This window comes from Rhinatrema bivittatum, chromosome 10, assembly GCF_901001135.1.
Source record: "Rhinatrema bivittatum chromosome 10, aRhiBiv1.1, whole genome shotgun sequence".
Classification (NCBI taxonomy): Eukaryota; Metazoa; Chordata; class Amphibia; order Gymnophiona; family Rhinatrematidae; genus Rhinatrema; species Rhinatrema bivittatum.
Window position 1 is genome coordinate 77,334,456 of NC_042624.1, and position 24,275 is coordinate 77,358,730.

General features: G+C 42.2%; 1 protein-coding gene across 7 annotated transcripts in view; it reads right to left on the reverse strand.

The window, feature by feature from the left end:
* Positions 1-24,275, reverse strand: part of CCDC18 (coiled-coil domain containing 18) — a 259,561-nt gene that overhangs the window by 208,376 nt on the left and 26,910 nt on the right. For 6 of the 7 annotated variants that reach the window (XM_029618291.1, XM_029618292.1, XM_029618297.1 and 3 more), the window contains 4 exons: positions 23,417-23,582; positions 18,056-18,226; positions 4,305-4,414; positions 1,107-1,235 (listed from right to left, as the gene is read on the reverse strand). In XM_029618291.1, the coding sequence (XP_029474151.1) occupies positions 1,107-1,235; positions 4,305-4,414; positions 18,056-18,226; positions 23,417-23,582 (576 nt within the window). The remainder of the gene's footprint in view (positions 1-1,106; positions 1,236-4,304; positions 4,415-18,055; positions 18,227-23,416; positions 23,583-24,275) is intronic. The other variant, XM_029618296.1, reaches the window with a different exon arrangement.

The following is a 24,275-nucleotide window of genomic DNA, read 5'->3' on the forward strand; positions in this document are numbered from 1 at the left end:
AAACAGAGGTCCACACCCAATGATTGTTTCAAAGCCTAACATATTCAAAATTCCTGGACACAGTAAAAAAGCAGCACACAGTCCAAGCAGGGAAAAGGTAAACAAAAGACAAAAAATAAAAAATGACAGTCTCTAACCCACCTGAACTCTTAGAATTTCTAGGCATCAGTTTTCTCACTCTTTTCTGGTTGAATTAGAACTCATAGCTCCCCAGATATTTATTTATTGACAGTCTTCAGTGGTGGGCTTCCCCAGACAGGAGAGGTTCCCCCCTTTTTCTTGGAGTCCTGTCCCTTTGGCTGGCTCTCAGTTACTGCTATCAGGAACCACTCTAGCACCTCCACACATTTTGTCACCACCTTCTAGCCCTTTGCAGGATTGAACAGCAACCCTTTCAGCTTTTCTACTCAAAGCTTCACTCTCCACACTCTGGAATCTTTAGCTAGTAATCTGTACAACTCACTTCTGTCTCCTGCTTCTCTTCTCTCCCCTCTAGTACCTCACAGAAGCACTAACATCCCCCCCCCAAAAAAAAAAAGCCCATCTCCCTTCCCCCCCATTTAACTTCTCCTAACCTTCCTATGAAGGAAAATTCAATAGTTAGACAAACTTCTTCCTAATGAACCCAAGGCAGGGTCATGCCTATTTTTAATCATTTGTATCTAGCCTGCAATAGGATGTTGTTTTTAAATTGTTGAGTTGAATATCCAGCATGCCCAAGACTTGATCAATTGTTTCCCCTCCTCCCAGGGTCTCCATCAGAAGTAAGGGCTGTGTTTGGCCAAATTTTACTGATCTGAAAGGGTTTTTGACACAGAGAAAAGAATATCAGACCACTCAAGAGATGGTCTTTTGGGGCCCAGACTATTTAAATTTTATAATTTTCAATTAAGGTAGATGAAATGTCTTCAGTTCATCCTTTGTAAGGCCATAGCGAGTGCTGGAAGTTATGTAACAGCTACAATATAATCATTACAAGCCAATCAAATTCTATTTCTTACTATTTATTTTGTCATGGAAATTACTATTAAACTACAAATTTGTTGTTTTAGTCTAAAAATAAAAGCCCCAAACTTCTTGCAGTATCAATGAAAAATTGTAGTCACCTCTTTCCTCGCTTTCTTTGTTCCAGCAATTCGGCTCTCAGCTTTTTATATTCATCTTTAAATATGTGTAAAAAGTGTTCTTTTGAAGATACCAGTTTTTGACTTTCTTCTAAGTGAACTTCTGCATCTCTGTGAAAAGAAATTAGTATGTTCAGGTTTGAAGTAACATTTACGAAAAGGCAGAAAAGCTATAGGGAAGAAGAAGATTAGACACCTGGCAAAGACTATTGACTTTTTAGAAGTATTACCTATTCATGGAAAAGGAAAGGAAAGGCTGAGCCATATAGTTAATTTCAATTCCTGGCTCAAAACTTGGGGTACAGAAAGTGGTTTTGGATACATTGGAGGCTGGGGTCGTGTATGGCGCAGTAAAAGGCTATATTTAAGGATGGCCCTACATTTGTTGGTGGCAGGAAAGAGGATGCCAAGTGAGAAAGAAACAGATCATACCTTATCAGGCATGTAAATCAGAGGGCAGGGTGGCAGCAGGTGGCCAATGAAATTGGATTGTTACTCCCAAGTAATACAAGAAGCGGGAGGAGAAAACAACAAATTCAATCAGCTCAAAAAAGCAGAAAAAATGACTAGAAAAGTAGCATAGCAAAGAAGACCACAAATGCTTGTAGAATGGGCAATAAAATTCCAGACCTGCAGGTCCTAATGGTGGAGGCAAACTTCGACATTGCTGCTGAAATAGAGATATGATTCAGTAAGTCTCATGACTGGGATATGGACAAATCTGATTGACTTTTTTTTTTTTTGACTGAGTGACTAGAGAACTGGATCAAGCAAGAACGCTCGAAGTGATTTACTTGGATTTCAGCAAAGCTTTCAATATGGTCCCACATAAGAAGCTCAAGAATAAAATGAGAAGCTTGGTTGTGGGCACCAAAGTGATAGTCAACCAGTTAGTAATCTGTTCTGAAAGGAAACAATGTGTAAAGGTAAATGGAACCTGCTCTGATGAGAGAACAGTGTTAAATGGAGTGCCTCAAGGATCGGTATTATTCAGTATCTTCGTGAGGGACATTGCAGAGGGGTTATAAAGAAAAGTTTGCCTTTTTGTGGATGATACTAAGATCTGCAACAGAGTGGACACACCTGAAGGAGTAGAGAAAATGAAAAGTGATTTAAGAAAACCTGAAGAGTGGTTGAAGAGTTGGCAGCTTCAATTCAACGCCAAGAACCGCAGAGTCATGAACCTGGGGTGTGGTAATCCAAAAGAGCTGTATGTGATGGGGCAAAAGACTATCGTGCATGGACCAGGAGAGGGACCTTGGGGTGATTGTCTCTGGTGATCTGAAGGTAGTGAAGCAATGTGACAAGGCAGTAGCTAAATCTAGAAAAATGCTAGGCTGCATAGCGAGGTATAACCAGCAGGAAAAGGGAAGTAATAGTGCTTTTGAACAGGACCTTGGTGAGGCCTCACCTGGAGTGCTCTGTTCAGTTCTAAAGACTATCTCAGAAAGGATAGAGACAGGATAGAAACAGTCCAGAGGAAGGTGATCTAAATGGTGTGGGGTCTGTTTCAGGAGACCTATGAGAAGAGGTTTAAGGATCTAAATATTTATATCCTGGAGGAGAGGAGGTGCTGGGGAGATATGATACAGACCTCAGATACCTGAGAATTAACAATGCACAAATTTCAAACCTTTTCTGTTGGAAAGGAAACAGTAGAATTAGGGTCATGATATGAAACTCCAGAGGGGACAACTCCAAACCAATACCAGGAAATATTTCTTCATGGAGATGGTGGTGGATGCCTAGAATGCCATACCAGAAGCAGCAATGAAAAGAAGGGCATGGGACAAACACTGTGGATCCCTAAAGCTTGAATAAATGGATGGTGTAACATTTCTGTATGGGGTAATCTGCATGGAGAGGCAGTTACTACCCTTAACAGAACGCATGGGGGTAACTTGCATGGAGTGGCAGTTATTACCATAAGCAAACTGCTGGGCAGATTAGATGGACCATTTGTTCTTTATCTGCCATCATTACTATGTATCTATGCACAGGAAAAGCAGAGTTGCTTACCTGTAATAGGTGTTCTCCTAGGACAGCAGGATGTTAGTCCTCACACATGGGTGACATCATCAGATGGAGCCCAGCATGGAAAACTTCTGTCAGAGTTTCTAGAACTTTGACTGGCACACGGAGCATGCCCAGCATGCCACTATCTGCCCGCCCAGCCACGATAGTCTCTTTACAGAGAATTTCAAAAAAATAAAACAAACATACATAGGAGAAACCCAACTCTGCGGGGTGGCGGGAGGGTTTCTTGAAGACTAACATCCCCTTGGCACCCCTTCAACAAAATTTTAAAAATAAAACACAAAACTTTTACAGATCTCATTGCTATCCAATAACAAAAGATAGAGTGGTTCCTAATATAATCTTACTGTAAATAATGGTATGACTTAACATTTTCAATGGATTGCTGCAATAAGTCCTGCTACATATGAAAAAGAGTTATCATGAAACAAGGCTCATTAACAAAGTGCAAAACACTGACAAAGGGCATTAAAACAGCCCTTGACCACGGATAAAGGCCTCCAAATCCATCTCCTCTAACCATTTCCCCCCAGCTACTATAATATTCTATTTAAAGTTTACTCTCACTTTCTTACTGCTAAGGATATCGTGTTTGTCCCATAGCTGAATTCTCAAAGTTTTAGCCTCTGTCATTTCCACTGAGACACTGTTTCATGTATCTATCACTCTTTCTGAGAACAAATACTCCCTTACTCACCTCACCCCTCTAGCCTAGCACAACCACTTGTCCTAAAACTTCCTTTCCACTCAGCAAGTATTGTGGTTGCCATGTTAGTCCATTTGAATATGTAGGAAAAACAAAAGATCAAAAAAAAGTTATAGGCAATACATTTTTATTGGACTAAATCAAGACATGTGTATCTAATTTTCAAGAGCGGCAAAATGCTCCCTTCCTGAGGTCTATAAGGTACCTTTCCACTGAAAGATGCTCACTTCATGTACATTATTCATATCTTGAAGTATTTGAATGTGTTTATAATATTCCTTTTTTTTTCCTCATGTTTATTGGACGGGAAACAGACCATGAAACAGGATATGCAAATAAGAAATTATTTTGAATTTCAATGTTCTCTTGTGTACACTACTCAAAGAAATGTAAAAGAGATGAAAAGAAAGAATTTAGTCCTAACATACTTTACCTACCTCAAAGCATTATCCTGAGCATCAACTTTTGCTTCCAAGTTTATAATCTGTTCTTCCAACTGGGGTACATTGGATATGTGTGTGCCTAAAGCAGACTCATAAAAGCAAACCTAAAAAAGAAAACAAAAACATTTTAACCTACATGTACCACATGGTATCTCTCAGAGAGAGGGAACCCCTGTATTTTAAACCTTCGTGGCAGTGCCCCAAGAGATACCGTGAGCATGCTTTAGGAGTGTATCAGACTTGAACTGGAGTTTGGTATGTGCTGCGGTGTGTGAAAGACTGACGTGAGTGGAGATGAAAGACTGACTCCAGAGGAGGACCTGCTGGAGAGAGAATGCCAGTCTGTTAATGAAACCCTGAACTTCTGGCAGGAGTATAGAACCTTACCAGAGGACACTTGAACAGAGTAAAAGGGGATCCTCCCAGCACACACACATTAGAAGTCCAATTTTCAATAGTCTGCCTAAGTCACCAAATATACATAAGCAGGCCTGTAGAAGTTTAAGCTAGTATTTTGTAAACCGTGTGGCAGGAGCCGCAAAGTTTATATACGACCATGTATTTGTCCCAAAAGTACACATGTATGTTTCAGTATGTGCATATAGTTGTAATACCGGAACACACATACTTTATACATTTTATAAAAGTTACACACATTTTACACATGCAATCATAACATATGCGTGAAATACCAGAGTTACGCATGGAGGATTGTATTTTATAAAGAATGCATGTATTTCACTTACTTGCAATCATCAGTTTGCCAACACCTCCACCAGTTCAGAGTGACCTTCCAGCACTTCACCCTGAACCCCTATCACTTAACCCAGACCTCCCATCCAAAACCGCAGACAATAGGGAAGATTCATTTCACTTTTCAACTTAATTAGCAGGTGTAAAAGTGTAAGGACAAGGCTGGGAATGTATACGTGTATACCATTTACAAAACAGCAACTTGTCTATATCCAAACCATGCCCAGAATGTTACTAAACTGCCCCTTTTTCTATCAACATTTACACAGGACACTCACTACAAGTAGGCATATACTTGTGATATTTCCAAAATGGCACTTACTCATGTACACATTACTTACATGCCAATTTTATGCATGTAACTCTTTGACAATTCCCCCTTAAATGATGACAAACTCCCACTTTTCACCTCCTCAATCCTCACACAGGCTGCGAGCACTGCCTGCGCTACATCCTCTACCCCAACCAGACTGAGAAACAGAAGCCAGACCCAGGAATCAAACCCAGGTCCTCTGCATAGCAATATCAGGTACTGCTACTGAAACATCAGGCTCGCCCAAAATATCTAATTATTATTAAAAAAATGTAAACTACTTGCATCTAAGTTCATATGTACAAGTAGTAAGGTACACTGTTTCTACAGAATTCCATCATCTGTATCAGGGCCTGTGAGCCAGATGCAGCCTTTGGCTGAATGTCATCTGACCCCCAGCAGAAATGGTAAAAGGACCTTGATCTACCTGCAGCAATGACTGCAGAAGCTCGACCTGGCCTGCAGTAGCAGGAGTACATCCCACTGCTGCCACCAGCTCCGATACTTGAATCGGAAGTGAAAAGGAATGGGACATATTAGTGCAAAGCCACCACTGATTGGCTGTGTTATGCATTGCCACCATTAAAGCTACTCACGCAGGCAGAGCTGCTTGGGCTAAAGACAGGGAGAGAGGCTGCAGCACAGCCATGAGGAGTTTCCAGCCACTGTGCAGGGTGGTGCAGGCAATGGGGAGGAAGGGTGGTACTGAGCTGTGGACTCTGCGGGGCTGCTGGGGACAGCCAGGTATCTATGATTGTTCCTGGAGTTCCTGACCATGCTGCCATCTATTCAGAGCTGTGGAGAAGGAAACATGGACATTGGTCCCTAAGAATGCAGGCTTCGGAAGCACAGAATGCCAAAATCCTCATTACAACAACACAGATACTGAGTCCAAGTATCTCTCCCTGGGTTAGAGTTTCCAGCTCATACCTTTCTTAAGTCGTTTTTATATATTTATGTATGTGGTGTTGTAAACTGCATTGAAAAATAGATTTTTGGATTTTGCGGTATATAAGATTTTAAAATAAATACCTTGAACCTGGCATTTTAAAACAGGACAGGGAAAGGAAGGGAGTGCGAGAAGGGTGAGGGAAAGAGATGAGAAAGCAGAAGGAAGTAAAGAAGGAGCAAGTGTACATGACATGGTATATGTACCACGAACATAGAATTATGAAATCAACAACACTCTGACCCATTCAGAATTATTTTAAATTGCTCTTAATTATTCTTTATGCTTAAGATGACCACTGCGATAGCAGTCTCTCTATAGTTTTAAACTTCTTTTTCTGTTTTACTGCTCAAGAATTGAACAACACAGTTGTTAAATCCTAGCCAGTCCTCCGCTATCTCTGTGATTAATGTCCTAAACTTGGCAGAATTCCTAGAAATTATCTCTTTCAAGGTAATGCAAGACCTGAATAAAATAAATAATTCATTATATTCTTCTAAACTTAAAAATAAATATTTTTACTGTATTTTAGTACTGCATTTAAACAGAAGTTTTTAAGAAGTTTACAGATTAAGAGACAGGATGAGTACAATGTTATGCTTTAGTATATGAAATTAAATGTCTTTTTGTCAGTTAGAGACTGATGAACTATGATCAAGGGACCCAGATATTTTGCCCTAGATTTGATGGAAGATCAAAGAATTTCTCCTTTATAGTCAAATGTTCTTGTATATTTAGCTTGACTAATGCATGTAGCAATCAGAGTTTCTGGGTTAGTATTCTAATGTATAAGACATAATCCGTAACCTAGACTGACGGTATTAAAAACAGTGAAGTCCAGTCACTCGAGGCTGATATGCTGATTTCAGAGTAACACGCCAGAGGCCTGGCTCTTCTGACTCATATTGGTAAACCACCATCCAATTCATCTTTTTTATCGTATAATGACTTGATCTGATTTAAATTAATTGATGTGACTTAAAATTACTTTATCTGATAATTTGATCAATTACATTTATCAGTTGCAGTTAACTGTATATGTCTCATGCAAAATAAAAATTATATTCTTTTGAGAACATCTCTGACTGAGTATTATCAGTAGTTGTGATTTCATAAATAATCAACTGAGTTCAATATAATGCATCATCCTTAGTGGCACTGATGTGTTAATTTATGTGATATGGGTTTCTAATGCCATTTTTTAGTTCTTTCAGAACCCTGGGTCCAGGTGATTTGCTACTCTTTATTTGTCAATCTGGCCTACTACATCTTCCAGGTTCACAGTGATTTGGTTCAGTTCATCTGACTCATCACCCTTGAAAACCATCTCCAGAACCGGTATCTCCCCATCATCCTCATTAGTAAACACAGAAGCAAAGAATTAATTTAGTCTTTCTGCAATAGCCTTATCTTCCCTAAGAGCCCCTTTAGCCCCTCATCTAACAGTCCAACCGATTCTCTCACAGGTTTCCTGCTTTGGATATTCTTCTGCCATCATTTCTATGTTTATGTTTAAAAAGTTTTTATTGTGAGTTTTTTGCCTCTATCGCCAACTTCATTTCAAATTCTCTCTTAGCCTGTCTTATCAATGTTTTACACTTAAACTTGACACCTAATGACTTCTGGTGCCGTCCTGATGATTGATGTAGGTCACCGTTGTCGCATTGTACAACATTATCCGGACTTCCTGAGCCTCTAGACCAGTGGTCTACAACCCTGTCCTGGGGGCCCACCAGCCAGTCGGGTTTTCAGGATATCCAAAATTTGCATGCATATTTTCTCTCATGCATATTCATTGTGGATATCCTGAAAACCCGACTGGCTGATGGGCCCCCAGGACAGGGTTGGGGACCACTGCTCTAGACATTCAGTGAAATGCAAGCACACCAGCTTGCAATCAGTTGATGCTCCACTGCCTTTCCTTGGCATTCCAGCAACCTTGCACCATCAACCCCTGACAGTGAGCCCACCAAACCAGGAGGCTCGCATTCGTTGTGAGCACTAACCAATCCAGCGTCTCTAAGGAAACACCCTTCTGGAAATGATCCACCTTCAATCACCTCTGCAAATGGACGCTCACCTCCAATGGTAAGAGAAGCCTCACTGCTTAGTCCTGCGACCGTGGACTCCAGCGGGAAAGCAATGTGCGCTGAAGAGGCCACATATGCTCCCTCACCCAGAGAACTTCCAACAATGCTGCCAACAAACCCAGAACCTGAAAATATGACCACATGGGCGGGCAAATAGTTCTCAGGGTTTGAACTTGAGAAATTAACTTTTGAATTTGACTCTCTGGCATAAACATTCTGCCCTGCTTCATACGGAAATGAACGCTGACATACTCCAGCATCTGAGATGGCTGTAAGTTGCTCTTGGACAAGTTCACTACCCAGCCTAGATCCTGCAGCAAGGAGACCATCTTGCGAGATGCCTGGTGACTTTCTTCCACGCTCTTGGCTCGAATCCACCAGCTGTCCAGATATGGGTGAACTAGGATACCATCCTCGATCAAGACTGCCGCTACTACCACCTTGACCTTGGAGGAGGTCTTGGGCACAGTGGCTAGCCTGAAATGCAAGGCCTGAAATTGATAAATGACGTCCCAAAATGGCAAATATTAGGAATCATTGATGTTCCTGAAGAATGGGAATATGCAGATATGCCTTCGTCAGATCCAGAGACATGAGATATTCCCCTGATTGTACTGTCATTATGCAGCATACAGTCTTCATTTGGAATTGAGTGACTCGCAAATGACAAGTGACTCCTTTGAGATCCGGGATGGGTCGAAAGGAGTACTTGGGTACAACAAAATAGATGGAATAGCGGCCCATATTTTGTTGCAATTCAGGAACAGGAATTACAGCCTTCAGGTCCAATAGTCTTCACAATCTAGTTTCCACTGCTTCCCTCTTCTGAGGAGAGTTGCACGGAGAGATCATGAAGGCATCCAGGGAATGCAAAGAAATTCTATAGCATAGCCATCCTGTATCAAATCACTTTTAGGACCCATTGGTCCGATGTGATGTGGACCTACCTCTGATAAAAGCAAGATAGGCGGCTGCCTATCTCCTGCACCAGCAGGTGAGTCTGCAAACCTTCATTGGAAAGATTGAGAGGCTCCACTTCTGAAGCCCACATCCTTCCGAGGCCTTCTGGGGCAAAAGGACTGAGACGTACTGAAGGAATGGGGTCTTTGAGAGGAAGCTCCCCTATAAGGATGAATTCACCTAAAAAATCTAGAGAGGGCAGCAGACTAAAAAGGCCATGAAGCCAGCTTCTTATCCTGCAGTAAGCGAGACCTGAGCATCCTCCATTTATTTGCCATCTTCTCCTACTCACTGACAAACAAGAGTGAACTCTTGTTTGGCAGTTTGGTGAGACTGGACTTAGAAACAGTGTCCACCAACAAATTGCGCAGTCACAGGTGATGTCTAGTTGCTACTACAGAAGCAACCCCTCTGGCAGCAATGCGAACAAGGTCGCAGCCTTCATCAGCTATGACGGCTGCCACCGGTTCTATTACCGCTTTGCCTCTGCAACCGTTCTCCCAGAAACCTGAGAGAGATTCAGAGTAGCTCGAGCCACCAGGGAACAAGCAGCATCCTTCTATCCTGAGCATCCTTTAGAGCTGCATCTCCTTCAACAGGTATGGTGGTTCGTTTAGTAACAGAACACACCAAGGCATCCACCTTCGGGAAATGCAACTGCTCTCTTGCCTGTGGATCTAAGGGATATAAACCCAAGGCACGTCCTCCTTTAAAACTCGCCTCTGACACACTCCATTCAAGAGTGCTAACTAGAAAAACAATAATCCCAAATGATCCTCTACCAGTAAACCTGTACCACATACCAAAAGCAATAAGAAATCTAAAGTATTCAGTTGGCTTAAGTTTGTTCGGTGGGAAGTACCCGGTGAGAGTAATTTTAGATTTACTCGCTGAAATGTCTTCTCCCCTGTTTTTATTCTTTAATCAATTTGCTTTTTATTCTCTGTAAATCTGTCCTTTTGTTATGTTTGAACTTAGTTAGTGGGCCCTTGGGTCGTGGAGAGAGCAGACTCCACCCACAGGGAGGAGCCCTGTGGGGACTCTCCACGACAGGCTGGGTCTCAGCAGCGATGGACACAGGAAGCAGAGAAAATATTTATTATACAGCAAAGGGAAACCCGAGCAGCGGGTCTGTAAATTCAGTCCTGGAGTAGAAAGACCTGGGATGGATTCTCCGGTAGTGGTCCACATAGTGGGGTAACCCGGGGAATACTTGCTTTGTGGTAAACCATGTGTGTAGTGGCTCTGGTAGTGGTCCGCAGCGCGGGGTAGGCCGGAGGTAGATGATGGCAGTTGGCACAAGACAGCGTGGATCCGGTAGTGGTCCGAAGAGCGGAGTAATCAGAGGATCCATACTCCGAGATGTAGCGGTAGTGAATTCGTAGCAGCAGTGGAGACCCGAGGCAGGAACGCAGAAGGGTCGTCCGAGAAGGCAGCAAGAGGAATCCATTAGCTGGAGATGGTGAGACAGGCAGAAGGAGCGGATAGCCCTGAGTGCAGCAAGGCCCCCGAGGAGCGGGTACCTGAGTTACTCAGCAGGAACACAGGAACAGCGAGGTGAAGCATCTCACGGAAGGAATTGAGCAAGATAGAATCCTTGCTAACTCATAGGTAGGAAAGTCCAGTAGGTTTAAATACACGTAGGCAGTGATGTCATGCAGAGGGGACACCCCCGAGGTTCCGGCCATGACGTGCATAAGAAGGAGGCAGGGGTGCGCATGTGTGCCCTAGGTCACACCAGATTCAAGATGGCGACCGGGATCGCCCACGCCGTCCCGGGAATGCCAGGGAGGTCGGCGTGTGGAGGCAGAGGCGGCCATCTTGGCCAGAATCGGAACTACTGGGCAAACTGAGGTGAGCAGCAGAGGTCGCAGCCACCTGCATCCGACAGGCGCAACACCTTTATTTCACTTATCACCTCTAGTGCTTCTTTTTGAGGAATATTTGTGTATAAAAGACACTGTCAATTGTAACCATGTATAGGGCTTGAAACGGGCCTTGATATTGTTCTAAAAGAGAAATGAAATGGGAGGAATCCCTAATGTATGATGGTGAAATTGGAATATACTTGCGAAAAAAAAGTCCACAAATTTGAATACTGGTTCCAACAACAACCCTCTCAAAGAGACAATGGGATGCCCTGGAGGATTCACCAACAATTTGTGAGTTTTGGGCACTGTATATATTACTGGGCAAATGCTGGCAGCGTCAGGCACCAGAGGAACCGCAGATTCAATTTTAAAAAACAAACTGTGATCGATTAAAGAAAAATGCACTGCGTTCACTCTATTAGTTCAAGAGTCACTACATAGGAGAGCTCAAAAGATTAGCTTATAGACTGTTCTATAGATGTGATAAAGGTTGGTCTGGAGCCATCAAAGGACAGATTCACAAAAAATAATTTTACACACGTGTCAAAGGCTTAGTTATGAGCCACTAAAGGATAGATTTACAGAGAATAAAAATAAAAAAAACAAAAAGCAAATTTGAATAAAGAATAAAAATGGGGTGAAGACATTTCAGTGAGTAAGTATAAAGTTACTCTCGCCAGGTACAAACAAACTTAAGCCAACTGAGCACTTTAGGGTCCTCATTGCACCCCATTCAAGGGCAATCAACTCTTCAATCGCATCCAGGAGGAGAAAGAAACATGAAGCTTTGTATAGGGTGACTAATATAGGGTCCTTCTTCTGCACACCCAAAGAGTCACTCCCAGTGTCTTCAGGGTCTGAGTAATCAGCCCCAGCAACTCATCTCTATGAAAGAAACTGAGAAGAGTTCTATGTGGATCTAAACCTGGGGGAATTTCCCCTTCCTCCAGAGGGGATCAACCCAAATCATCATCACTGTCATCCTGATCTACATCCACTCGGACATCATCAGGGATTGTTGTGTCATGGTGTTTGCACGCGGTGGCAGACACAGGGGCCCTCGAGCATGCGACCCTGATATAGGAGTCATTGCTGTCTCTGCAGGACGCCCCTGCAGAAAAGTCTGTAGTCCCTGAAAAAATTCCACCCAGGCAAAGGAGAATGGTTCCATACCAGACCCCACAAATCCAAACCTGACGTCCTGGGAGTGAGACTCTATGGAGGACATCTCTGCCAGTGAATCAACCAAAGAAGGGGACACCCTTGTTATGTTGCCTCCAGCCCAACTCCCCTCAGACTGAGGGGATAGACCAGCGTTGGCAAAATCAGTGGGAGGCAAATCACCTCGAGCATCCAGGCAACCCTGACACAGGCTTGCAGAAAGCTCCAGCGATATTGCCTTATATGGCATAGCGCACAGATAGTTAAACACTTAGCCTTCTTTGGCACCAGCCCCATGACATGTTGGTTAACTTAGTAAGAGACGCACCGCATACACACTCAACGGTCAACTACTTAGCCAGATAGATGTATACCTACGCGCACAGCTACGCACTTAGCTATCTGCTAAATACACGCACAATGTCCTAAAAAAAGATGACGGAGTGTCCATTTATATTGGAGTGGTTTACAGGCCTCCAAACCAAAAAGAAGAGCTGGACAGAGACCTGATTGAAGACATCCTTAAGATAGGAAAGAAGGGAGAAGTGGTGATCGTTGGTGACTTTAATATGCCAGATGTAGACTGGAAAATCCCATCTGCAGAATCTAAAAATAGTAGAGCGATAGTGGATGCCATGCAAGTAACTTTGTTAAAACAAATGGTAAATGAACCCACTAGAGAAGGAACTATACTTGACTTAGTGCTCACTAATGGAGATAATGTCTCTGATGTCCAGGTGGGTGCCCACCTCAGCACCAGTGATCAAACGGTATGGTTTAATATCACTAAAAAAATATGGAAAAGAAGCACAAAGACCCGAGTTTTACAGTTCAAAAACACAGACTTTGAAGAAATGGGGAAGTACCTAGAGGAAGAACTAAAAGGCTGGGAGAACGAGAGAGATGTGGATCAGCAGTGGACCAATCTAAAAGGAGCAATTACCAAGGCAACTACTCTATATGTTAGAAATGTAAAGAAAAGCAAAAGAAAAATGAAACCTATCTGGTTCTCAAAGGAGGTGGCTGACAAAATTAAGGCTAAAAGAACAGCGTTCAAGAAGTATAAAAGATCCCAAAGGGATGAGCACAAACAACAATATTTAAGTCAACTGAGGAAGACGAAGAAATTAATAAAGTCGGCAAAAAGTCAAGCGGAAGAGATGTTTGCCAAGGAGATAAAGAATGGTAACAAAACATTTTTCAGATACATCAGTGAAAAGAGAAAAGTTCAAAGTGGTATAGTGAAATTGAAAGGTGGAAATGATCAATGCGTGGAGAGTGACAAAGAAATGGCAGAAATATTAAACGAATAGTTCAGTTCTGTGTTCACTAAAGAAGACCCTGGAGAAGGACCATCTCTACACAACAAGAAACTGGAAGGAAGTGGAATAGAAGAAAACCCTTTTACAGTAGAAAATGTATGGGAAGAGCTAAAGAAGCTGAAAGTGGACAAAGCCATGGGACCTGATGGGATTCATCCAAGGATACTGATGGAGCTCAGAGATGTGCTGGCGGGTCCGCTGTGTGACCTGTTCAATAGATCCCTAGAAACGGGAGTGGTGCCGAGTGATTGGAGAAGAGCGGTGGTGGTCCCGCTTCACAAGAGTGGGAATAGAGAGGAGGCTGGTAACCACAGACCGGTTAGCCTCACTTCGGTGGTGGGAAAAGTAATGGAGTCGCTGTTGAAAGAGAGAATAGTTCACTATCTACAGTCCGGAGAATTGCTGGACCAGAGGCAGCATGGATTCACCAGGGGAAGATCCTGTCAGACAAATCTGATTGACTTTTTTGACTGGGTAACCAAGGAATTGGATCGAGGAAGAGCGCTTGATGTCATCTACTTAGATTTCAGCAAAGCTTTTGATACAGTTCCGCACAGGAGACTGGTGAATAAAACGAGAAGCTTAGGAGTGAGTGCTGAGATGGTGACCTGGATTGCAAACTGGTTGACGGACAGAAGACAATGTGTGCTGGTAAATGGAACTCTCTCTGAAGAGAGAGCGGTTTTAAGTGGGGTACCGCAAGGATCGGTGTTGGGACCGGTCCTGTTCAATATCTTTGTGAGCGACATTGCGGACGGGATAGAAGGTAAGATTTGTCTTTTTGCGGACGACACTAAGATCTGCAACAGAGTGGACACGCCGGAAGGAGTGGAGAGGATGAGACGGGATTTAAGGAAACTGGAAGAGTGGTCGAAGATATGGCAGCTGAGATTCAATGCCAAGAAGTGCAAAGTCATGCATATGGGGAGTGGAAATCCGAATGAACTGTATTCGATGGGGGGGGGGGGGGGGGGGGGAAGGCTGATGTGCACGGAGCAGGAGAGGGACCTAGGGGTTATAGTGTCTAATGATATGAAGTCTGCAAAACAATGCGACAAGGCGATAGCAAAAGCCAGAAGAATGCTGGTCTGCATAGAGAGAGGAATATCGAGTAAGAAAAGGGAAGTGATTATCCCCTTATACAGGTCCTTGGTGAGGCCTCACCTGGAGTACTGTGCTCAGTTCTGGAGACCGTATCTACAAAGAGACAGAGACAAGATGGAAGCAGTACAGAGAAGAGCGACCAAAAAGGTGGAGGGTCTTCATCGGATGTCATACGAAGAGAGATTGAAGAATCTAAATATGTACACCCTGGAGGAAAGGAGGAACAGGGGTGATATGATTCAGACCTTCAGATACTTGAAAAACTTTAACGATCCAAAGACAACAACAAACCTTTTCCGTCAGAAAAAAATCAGCAGAACCAGAGGTCACGAGCTGAGGCTCCAGGGAGGAAGACTAAGAACCAATGTCAGGAAATATTTCTTCAAGGAGAGAGTGGTGGATGCCTGGAATGCCCTTCAGGAGGAAGTGGTGAAGTCCAAAACTGTGAAGGACTTCAAAGGGGCGTGGGATAAACACTGTGGATCCATCAGGTCTAGAGGAAGTGTATAAAGAGGAGGCAGCAAAACACTGCACGGAGCGGCAGTAGCCACAGAGGCATTCACGGAGCGAGATGCCAGTGGTTGGTGTTCCACCTTCACGGAGCGGAAGGATGGAGGCCTGCCATCTCCATATTTAAAAAAAAAAAACCAAAAAAAAAAACCAGGGGTGAGCAAGAGTCTGTATAATTAATGAAGAGTTCATAAGCTATAGGTACTACCAATTATTAGGCTTATTCAATATTTGTTGATAGATAATGTGGCTTTCAATGTATATTTCACTTTCAATACATATCCAGCATAGCTCTCTGCTTCAATGGCAGGGGAGAAGTAAAACTAATAGTACACGCATATCCAGCATAGCTCCCTGCTACAATGGCAGGGGAGAAGAAAAACAACCAATAAGGGCTGAATAACATAGTCTGGGTAAAACAAATAAGCATGGGTGTAGCTTGCTTATTGCAGCGGTTACTACCCCTAACTAATCAAGCTTGATATTTCTCTTGGATGCAGCTCCATCAATGCTCTCTGCATTAATGGTGGGTGTGAAAGGGAAATAGAACCAAAGGTTACTAGGAGCCAAGAGAAACAGATAAGTATGAGAAAAAAAGAAGTGTGAGGCTTGCTGGGCAGACTGGATGGGCCGATTGGTCTTCTTCTGCCGTCATTTCTATGTTTCTATGTTAATGCACGTATAGGCCCATGCACACAATACACGCTCTTCAAGACAACCATTCTGATAGACCGCCTAAGCACGTACACAACAGGCGACGTGGAACTAGGTGCAGAAATAGGTGCGCACGCTGACATCACACACAAAAATGTGCGAAGGACCATTGAGGCCTACTACGCAGCCAGAGAAAAAGGAAGCATGGAAGCAGGGCCTAGCCAATAGGCTGCTCAACTCGCCGAGCCTACACTGCCTCCACATCTCACTAAACTCCCCAGAGATGTGAATAAGGGACACCGAATACCAATGCTGAGAAGGAAGACCTGGTAGGAAAGAGGAGAGTCTCAATTGCCCTGTTACTGCGTTTATGTTTCATTCTGTTCCTTGTAAAGGCTTTGCCTATATACTCTTGGTTGTAAGTTATCTGTAAACCGGCACGATGTGCAAACGGTTGTCGGTATATAAAATAAAATAAATAAATAAATAATTCTTCTCTTGAAATTAAATTTTTTGTTTTACCTGAGCTCAGCCCTCCCTGGGTCTCCGGCAATGGGGGAAGAGGGTGAAAGCCTTCACCGCCGAGCCTCTCTTGTCCTATAGCTGCTTTTAAAAAAAACAAACCAGGTAATCCCCAGTAGGGAAATACATGCTACCATCTGCTGGAGACAGAGAATATTGGTGGGCTGATGTCAGGGTAGGGCTATGTATCCATGACATCAGCTTTTAGTATGTTTCCATCAGCTGGTAGAGGTGCATAACCCACTCTCAGGGATTGGCCTGCATGCGTGCAGAGGAATTGTGTTATTTGTATGTTGGTCACTCTATCCGTCATACTCCAAAATGATGGATAGGCACAGCCTTTACAGGTAATTTGGTGCTCGACTCTGATTCCTTAACCTGTCTTCTAGATGTCCCACCCAAAATTGTTCCTTAAGAATAAACAGTAATTAAGAGCCTTATTTATTAAGCTTTGTTCCCAACAGACCAGGGGTTTTCAACTCCAGCCCTCAAGAGCCACAAAGAGGCCTGATTTTCAAGATACCCAAAATGAATAGGCATGAGATAGATTTTCATACAATGGAGACAGTGCATGCAAATCTCTCTCTTGCTGTTGGCCATAAATATAGAAAAGGGAAAGGACCTTATATGTCCTAAAGGAGAAATACAATCAAAATCTGTATGCCTTTCGGTATGGGCATGAGTACATGTATAAACCACATTTTGGAACAGAGTTTGGCCTCACTGAGGGTAAAAGTGCACACACTAAGTAACAGCATGTGCAATGTTTTTTTCTTTTGACTTTGAAGATTCCTCCTAATCCTTATATACTTCTAGCTCAGCTGGAAAAGGCTGGGATCTAGCACCATGAGCCCTCATTCGCAACTATCCCAGGATTTTGTTCCTATTTTATATTCACCCCATCCCCAACATAACTCCTCTGGCTATTGCAGTGACAGTCCTGGGTCAGGGGCTATCTACCAAGGCTCCTTCCAAAACTTTGCAATTATGGGCCTGAATCTGGCCACCAGGTGTAACCACTAATCTTCTATCCCCCGCCCCCCCCCAATCACCTGCACAGCATCCCTAGCCCCAGCTGAATTGGGTAGTAGAAGGCCTGAGTTGGGAACTGATCAGAGGATCTTCCACATGATACGATACAGCACTTGCCACCTGAGCCACTGGGCTGGCAGCACTTGTAATTTCACTCACTGCAAAAAGTGCACGCACTCAGCAAAAGCTCATGAACTTTTCGCTGCTAGGAAAAGCATAAGTACATTCAAGCATGAGTGACAGTGCAGTACTTTTTTTGTGCATCATTCTTGATGGCACCTTCCATTAGGCCAATAATAAAAAAAAATCTTGCTTAAGTTATGCAAAATGAAATTTGTTCTAGCTCTAAGACTGAGCATTAACATTATAAAGCTATGCCACTTTTATAGGTGTTAAACTCTTTACAAAAATAAATAAATAAAAAAGAGAGACAAACTTCAATCTAAAGACATCAGCCCCATGACTACAATGCATATTAAAAAGCATACTTAGAAAGATACATACTCTTGCTTTTGACCGTGTGAGTTCAGCTTGGGAAGACTCAAATTCATTCATTAAGTGGTGGTTCTTAGAAACCAAGGAGGCATTTTGTTCCCGAAGTGAATTCAATTTCTCCCGAAGTTTTTTATTTTCCTGCTCAATATGCCTGTATGAGACAGCAGACACTGGAAAAGACTAAAAAAAAAACCCAAATAGAATATTGAGTCAAAATATAAACTACTCAGAGTCTTGTTTGAGAAGAGTGAAGGTCTAAATGTGAAATGTAATGTAATATTTACCCTTCTAAAATTTTAAACATATTTATATTCCACATATGTGCACAGTCTGTGATGGATCACATCATAAAAACATCCATAATATAAAAACAAAACAGCACAGAAAAACTTATCGATGAATTCCCCAAAAAAAACACAACCAAAAAAGAAAATTACTGAACCAGAACTAGGAACATCACAAGTCAAAGGCTTGCTAAAAAGAAAAGATTTTAAAATGTTTGCATACTCATAAAAATAAAATTAAAAAATGTTTGCATACAGGATATCATTCACAAATGCTCAGGAAGTATATTCTAGAAGAATAGGCTTGTCACTGAAAAAGCTTGAGCACGTGATTCAGACAAGTGAACAAGCTGAGATACTGGTATTTCCAAAAGGCCTTAATGGGCTAATGGCAAGGCCCAAGTGGCGATACATAATCAGTGTGATTTGTTTTTAAAACAGCTGGAACAGCTAGGAAATCTGTATGAGGTTGCCAGTTGTGATCACTGCTTCTCCCCGGTTTGTCAAGTATTTAGAAGATTCTAAAAACTGCCAAATAATGCCCAAGAATGCTGCATGTTAGGGAGAGAGGGAGAAATTGAACAGAGTGTGTTTGAGAACACATGTGGGAAGAAAGTGGGATGCAAGTGGAAGAAGACTGGAGCCACATCAGTTGGGCTATGGATACTGCTGAGGGAGTGCCCATAGCCTATAAGCAAGTGAAAAATCAGTAAATGCACAATGATGACACCTAGAAACCGGATGCAGGGCTCATGATTGCAGGGTTCCAAGTGCTGATCTGGTGCATGGCATCCAGCTGAGGGTTGCTACTGCAAAACCCACTAAAGAAAGTTGGGAGAGAATATTTGATTTATATTCCACCTTTCGTGACACTTCAAAGTGGATTGCATTCAGGTTCTGTAGGTATTTCCTTATTCTCAGAGGGTTTAGAATCTACATTTGTGTCAGAGGAAACAGAGGGTGAAGTGACTTGCCCAAAGTCACAAGGAATATCAGCAGGATTTAACCCTAGTTTCCCTGGTTCACAGCCTGCTGCTCTAACCACTAAGCTACTCCTCTCCACATAGTTGCAAATGAAAACTCATGGTGCCTATTCCCAACCTTGCAAGTGCAAAGGAGTGTAGGAAATATGGTAACAAGGACAAGCAACTAAGATGGAACCTCTGATGTCAGTAAAAATGGACATTGGCCTATTTGGGTTATGCACAGCAAAATGCAGAGAAAATAGACAGGGCCTGTTCTACCATGGGCAGCCAAATGCAATACTCTGTATGTGATAAACCGAAGGATTTATTAGCCTTTCTAGCTGAGCTGGCAACAAAATGGGCCAAAAGAAACATCAGCATAGATGGTCCAGTGTGGGAATCAGAAATGCAATAATATTGAGACCTCTTTTTATGGCTCCTAATGTCCATCCAGGCTGCTATATAATTTTTAGGATTATCACCTACAACTTGTTGACTTTTTATTTAAGGACTGTGAGTGGGGAGTTGTAGAAATATAGTTTACAGATGAGGACATGGCTAATTTTAAGGTTGTAATGGTGTGATGGGATTGATCAATAAACAAGACTCAGTTTACCTAAATGTCTCTACTACTACCCTGTCATTTCATGAAACCTGAACAAGCCAATCGGCGATTCCACACATCTTATTATTATATCTTCACCTTTGCCACCCTTCATTGCTGGAACCAGTTAGCACTATTAACATGCTATCCTGACACATGACTCCATATAATGTTGCAGCTAGAAGATTTGGACATAGTGCAGTTTTACTAGCGTGCAGAACAATATTAACTTTATGGATACCGTACAACCCACAGTGCGGACCTGGTACTACCAACTTGCATCAGCTATGCAGATGGAACGAATGGCTGCTCATCCTCTTGACACACAATATTGTACCTATTGGACTGTTTTGTTCTTCTGCCTCAGGATATACAGACTCACTTATTGGCTACTGGCTATACTACCAAATGGCAGTAAATATGTTGCACAACCTTTTACCCAAAACCACTGTATTCCAGTTTTACCCTAATGTGTAACCACAAATCCAAAACAATGGTACAACCGGTCAGTCTTAACTAATGTAAGTCTTTAGCCAAATCTATATGTGGGCCCCTTACTCTAAGGGTCTGTATTTTAACACAGACTCTGATATGGTATAGGGTCACCTTACTTTAATTACAACATCATTTTTTTGTTTAGTTTTTGGTTTTCTATGTTAAAAATATTGTTGCTTTCAATAGATTATTAATTCTCACTTCTAGCACAATATTCAAAGATACAGGAGGAACAATGATACTCATCCAGTCCAATCTTGGTTGGTCTCCCGACACGATCGTGTTTCGGAAGAAGTCCTGCTTCAGGGGGTTTCCTTCAGTATCTACATCTAAGAGCACCGTCCAATGTTGAGTGTTGCAAATCTTGACCTTCTTATATTCTTGGCTTTCAAGTTCTTCTTCATCATGCGTCAGCCCATCTGAGCCGCATCTACTCTTAAAATGGCATCCCGCACAGAGTGATCCTTTTATACCCCGAAACCGGAAATTGCGTCATCGGGAGCAGAAGTTTCCTTTTACGTCGGGTTGTCTCTCTTAGTTCACAGAATCGCCACTTCTTCATCTTTCAAACCAGACCATTCCGATAATGTTGCGGGCCTATGCCTTTTAATCTCTCACACAAATTATTTAAAATCGAAAAGTTCACATTCTATAGCATACCATAATCGTCAACAGTCTTCCTTCACGTCGACTTATGTTAATAGCTCCTCCACGTCATTGATCACATGGACTTCTTTCATAATATGAACCACCATCATCTCGTCGTTTCCCATTTTTCGGGTTCTCTATCACATCCTGGTATTTCAGAGGGTATTATCTCTAAAGTCCCCCATCACGTCGTCACTTCTAATTACGACCGCATTAGTCACATAATCCATAAATCTACGGACTCGGGGTTTATCTTAGTGGATAGATAAATGTCCTTAATCACAAAGGTCTCTTATGCCTCTTGAACAGCACAGAATGGTCTGCCCATCTCACAGTTTTTGAGACTGCTGGCCATTGTGATGAGGGACCCTGTGCTGTGAAATCTCCAAACGTTGATGATGAGCACTGAGCAAGATATTTTAGTAAGAGCTATCCATAAACGAGGGATTCGTTTGAGACAATAAAGTAAAGTAAGGTTGTATATGTGAAAGATTACAGGGACATATCACTGAAGTGTGGATATTAGAGATACACTTGAAATTAGTAGCCATTATGTGATGAAGGACACAATACGAAACTGCTACCTGGAACACAAGGAATGCGATATGGATTTGGCGTAATTACAATAGATGACGAAATGGAGGATAAGCTACGCGATCTTCTGTGCTGTTCAAGAGGCGTAAGAGACCTTTGTGATTAAGGACATTATCTATCCACTAAGATAAACCCCGAGTCTGTAGATTTATGGATTATGTGACTAATGCGGTCGTAATTAGAAGTGACGACGTGATGGGGGACTTTAGAGATAATACCCTCTGAAATACCAGGATGTGATAGAGAACCCGAAAAATGGGAAACGACGAGATGATGGTGGTTCATATTATGAACGAAGTCCATGTGATCAAATACGTGGTGGAGCTATTAACATAAGTCGACGTGAAGGAAGACTGTTGATGATTATGGTATGCTATAGAACGTGAACTTTTCGATTTTAAATAATTTGTGTGAGAGATTAAAGGGCATAGGCCCGCAACATTATCGGAATGGTCTGGTTTGAAAGATGAAGAAGCGGCGATTCTGTGAACTAAGAGAGACAACCCGACGTAAAAGGAGACTTCTGCTCCCGATGACGCAATTTCCGGTTTCGGGGTATAAAAGGATCACTCTGTGCAGGATGCCATTTTAAGAGCAGATGTGGCTCAGATGGGCTGACGCATGATGAAGAAGAACTTGAAAGTCAAGAATATAAGACGGTCAAGATTTGCAACACTCAACATTGGACGGTGCTCTTAGATGTAGATACTGAAGGAAACCCCCTGAGGCAGGACTTCTGTCCGAAACACGATCGTGTCGGGAGACCAACCAAGATTGGACTGGATGAGTATCATTGTTCCTCCTGTATCTTTGAATATTGTGCTAGAAGTGAGAATTAATAATAATCTATTGAAAGCAACAATATTTTTAACATAGAAAAACAAAAACTAAACAAAAAAATGATGTTGTTATTAAAGTAAGGTGACCCTATACCATATCAGAGTCTGTGTTAAAATACAGACCCTTAGAGTAAGGGGCCCACATATAGATTTGGCTAAAGACTTACATTAGTTAAGACTGACTGGTTGTACCATTGTTTTGGATTTGTAGTAAATATTTTGCTCCATCTTGCTTAGCTTTCAATCGCCCGCCAGGACACTGGTGAATCTCTGGACTGGTTACTGTAAGATATGATTAGCCACAAGCTAGACATGGACGGTATATAAAAAATATTTTGCATGATCTGGATAAAGCACTGTGTAATACTTTGACCCGGGGGGGGGGGGGGGGGGGTGAGGGGAGGATATGGGAGTTGAGTGAATGTTTGGGTATGAGTGTGGTATGAATGACAAAATGGCCATAGTGCCCCTGCAGCTAGGGGTAAAGTAGCTCAGAAAACGGAAAAAGGAGACATGCTTGTAGAGGCAATTGATGTAGAGAGACGTCTTCCAGTTCTGTTTATCTGGATTTCCATACAGTTGGTTCTTGGTTGACACTAGCGATCTCCCTTGGGGAGTGTTGTATATGTACAAGCATGTTACCAATAATAAAAATGATTTTGACAAAAAAAAAAACCCACACATGCTATCCTTCTTCTGTTCACCTTTAAAATCCCTCAAACTTCACCTTTCTTCCAAAGCTAGCATCATTCACTAATACTGATAAACAAACATCCCCTCAATTTTTCCTTTCCAACAGATAAATGTGTTATAAATGTAGTCTATGGAATCTCAGTCACGTACTGACTAGGTTTTTTTGACAGTGACTCTCTAGCAGATTGTATAAATGTAGCAGAAATATGATCAGGTACAAAGGAGTAAAGCGGGAGAAGAATAATCACCTTGTCTCGGGATCTTCGAGGAGAAGCATGGGGGAGGGACATTTCTCCACTGCAAAGGATTTCACTCTTTTGAAATTCAGTTTGGGGTTGCTCAAGATCTTTCAAAGTTAATCCTGCAGGAGCCCTGTCAGGGGAACCATTGTCAGAATTTTCATTTGACCTTTCACTGAAAACCATGAAAAGGCACAAAATAGAAGGTACATAGTTAACTCAAAAAGCTACTATGAAAAAAATACTTATTAGTTGGCATTTATATATCACCTATTTGCTATACAAAGTAGTTCATAGATGTTACATAGTAACCATTAGGTACAATGAATAAAAATCACAAAAATAAAAAAATGTTTCTATAATCATAACTAACAATACATAGTTAAAACAGTAATTCATCTTCCAATTAAAAGTATTTGTTTCTGTAATTGCAATTTGTGGTCTAGTTCTGTACCTTGTTTAGAAAGAGTTCTGAAGTGACTCGATGGCCCTTTATTATCCAAAGTATCCTCAGGTTCCCTTGAGAAGCAGTTTATGTATCCTTTGCAACTAAACTCAAGACCCACCCAAAATTCAGCTTTTAAAACACACCGTTAGCTACTGACCAGAGAATGGCCTCAAAGGGGTTCATATATGTTCTAAGCCTGCCTTCCCAAGTCACATAAGTGACCACCAGTTACTTCAGTCTACCCATCATAACTGGAGGAGTGCCAGGGGGGGTTACAATCTTAGTATGAGCCTGAGGCAATGGAGGGTGAAGGACAAGGAGCAGCAGTGGGATTTGAACTCTGGCATCCGTGGTTCTTAGCCTGCTGCTCTAACCACTAGGCTATTTCTCATCCATGATGAGGAGTAACGACATAAAAAC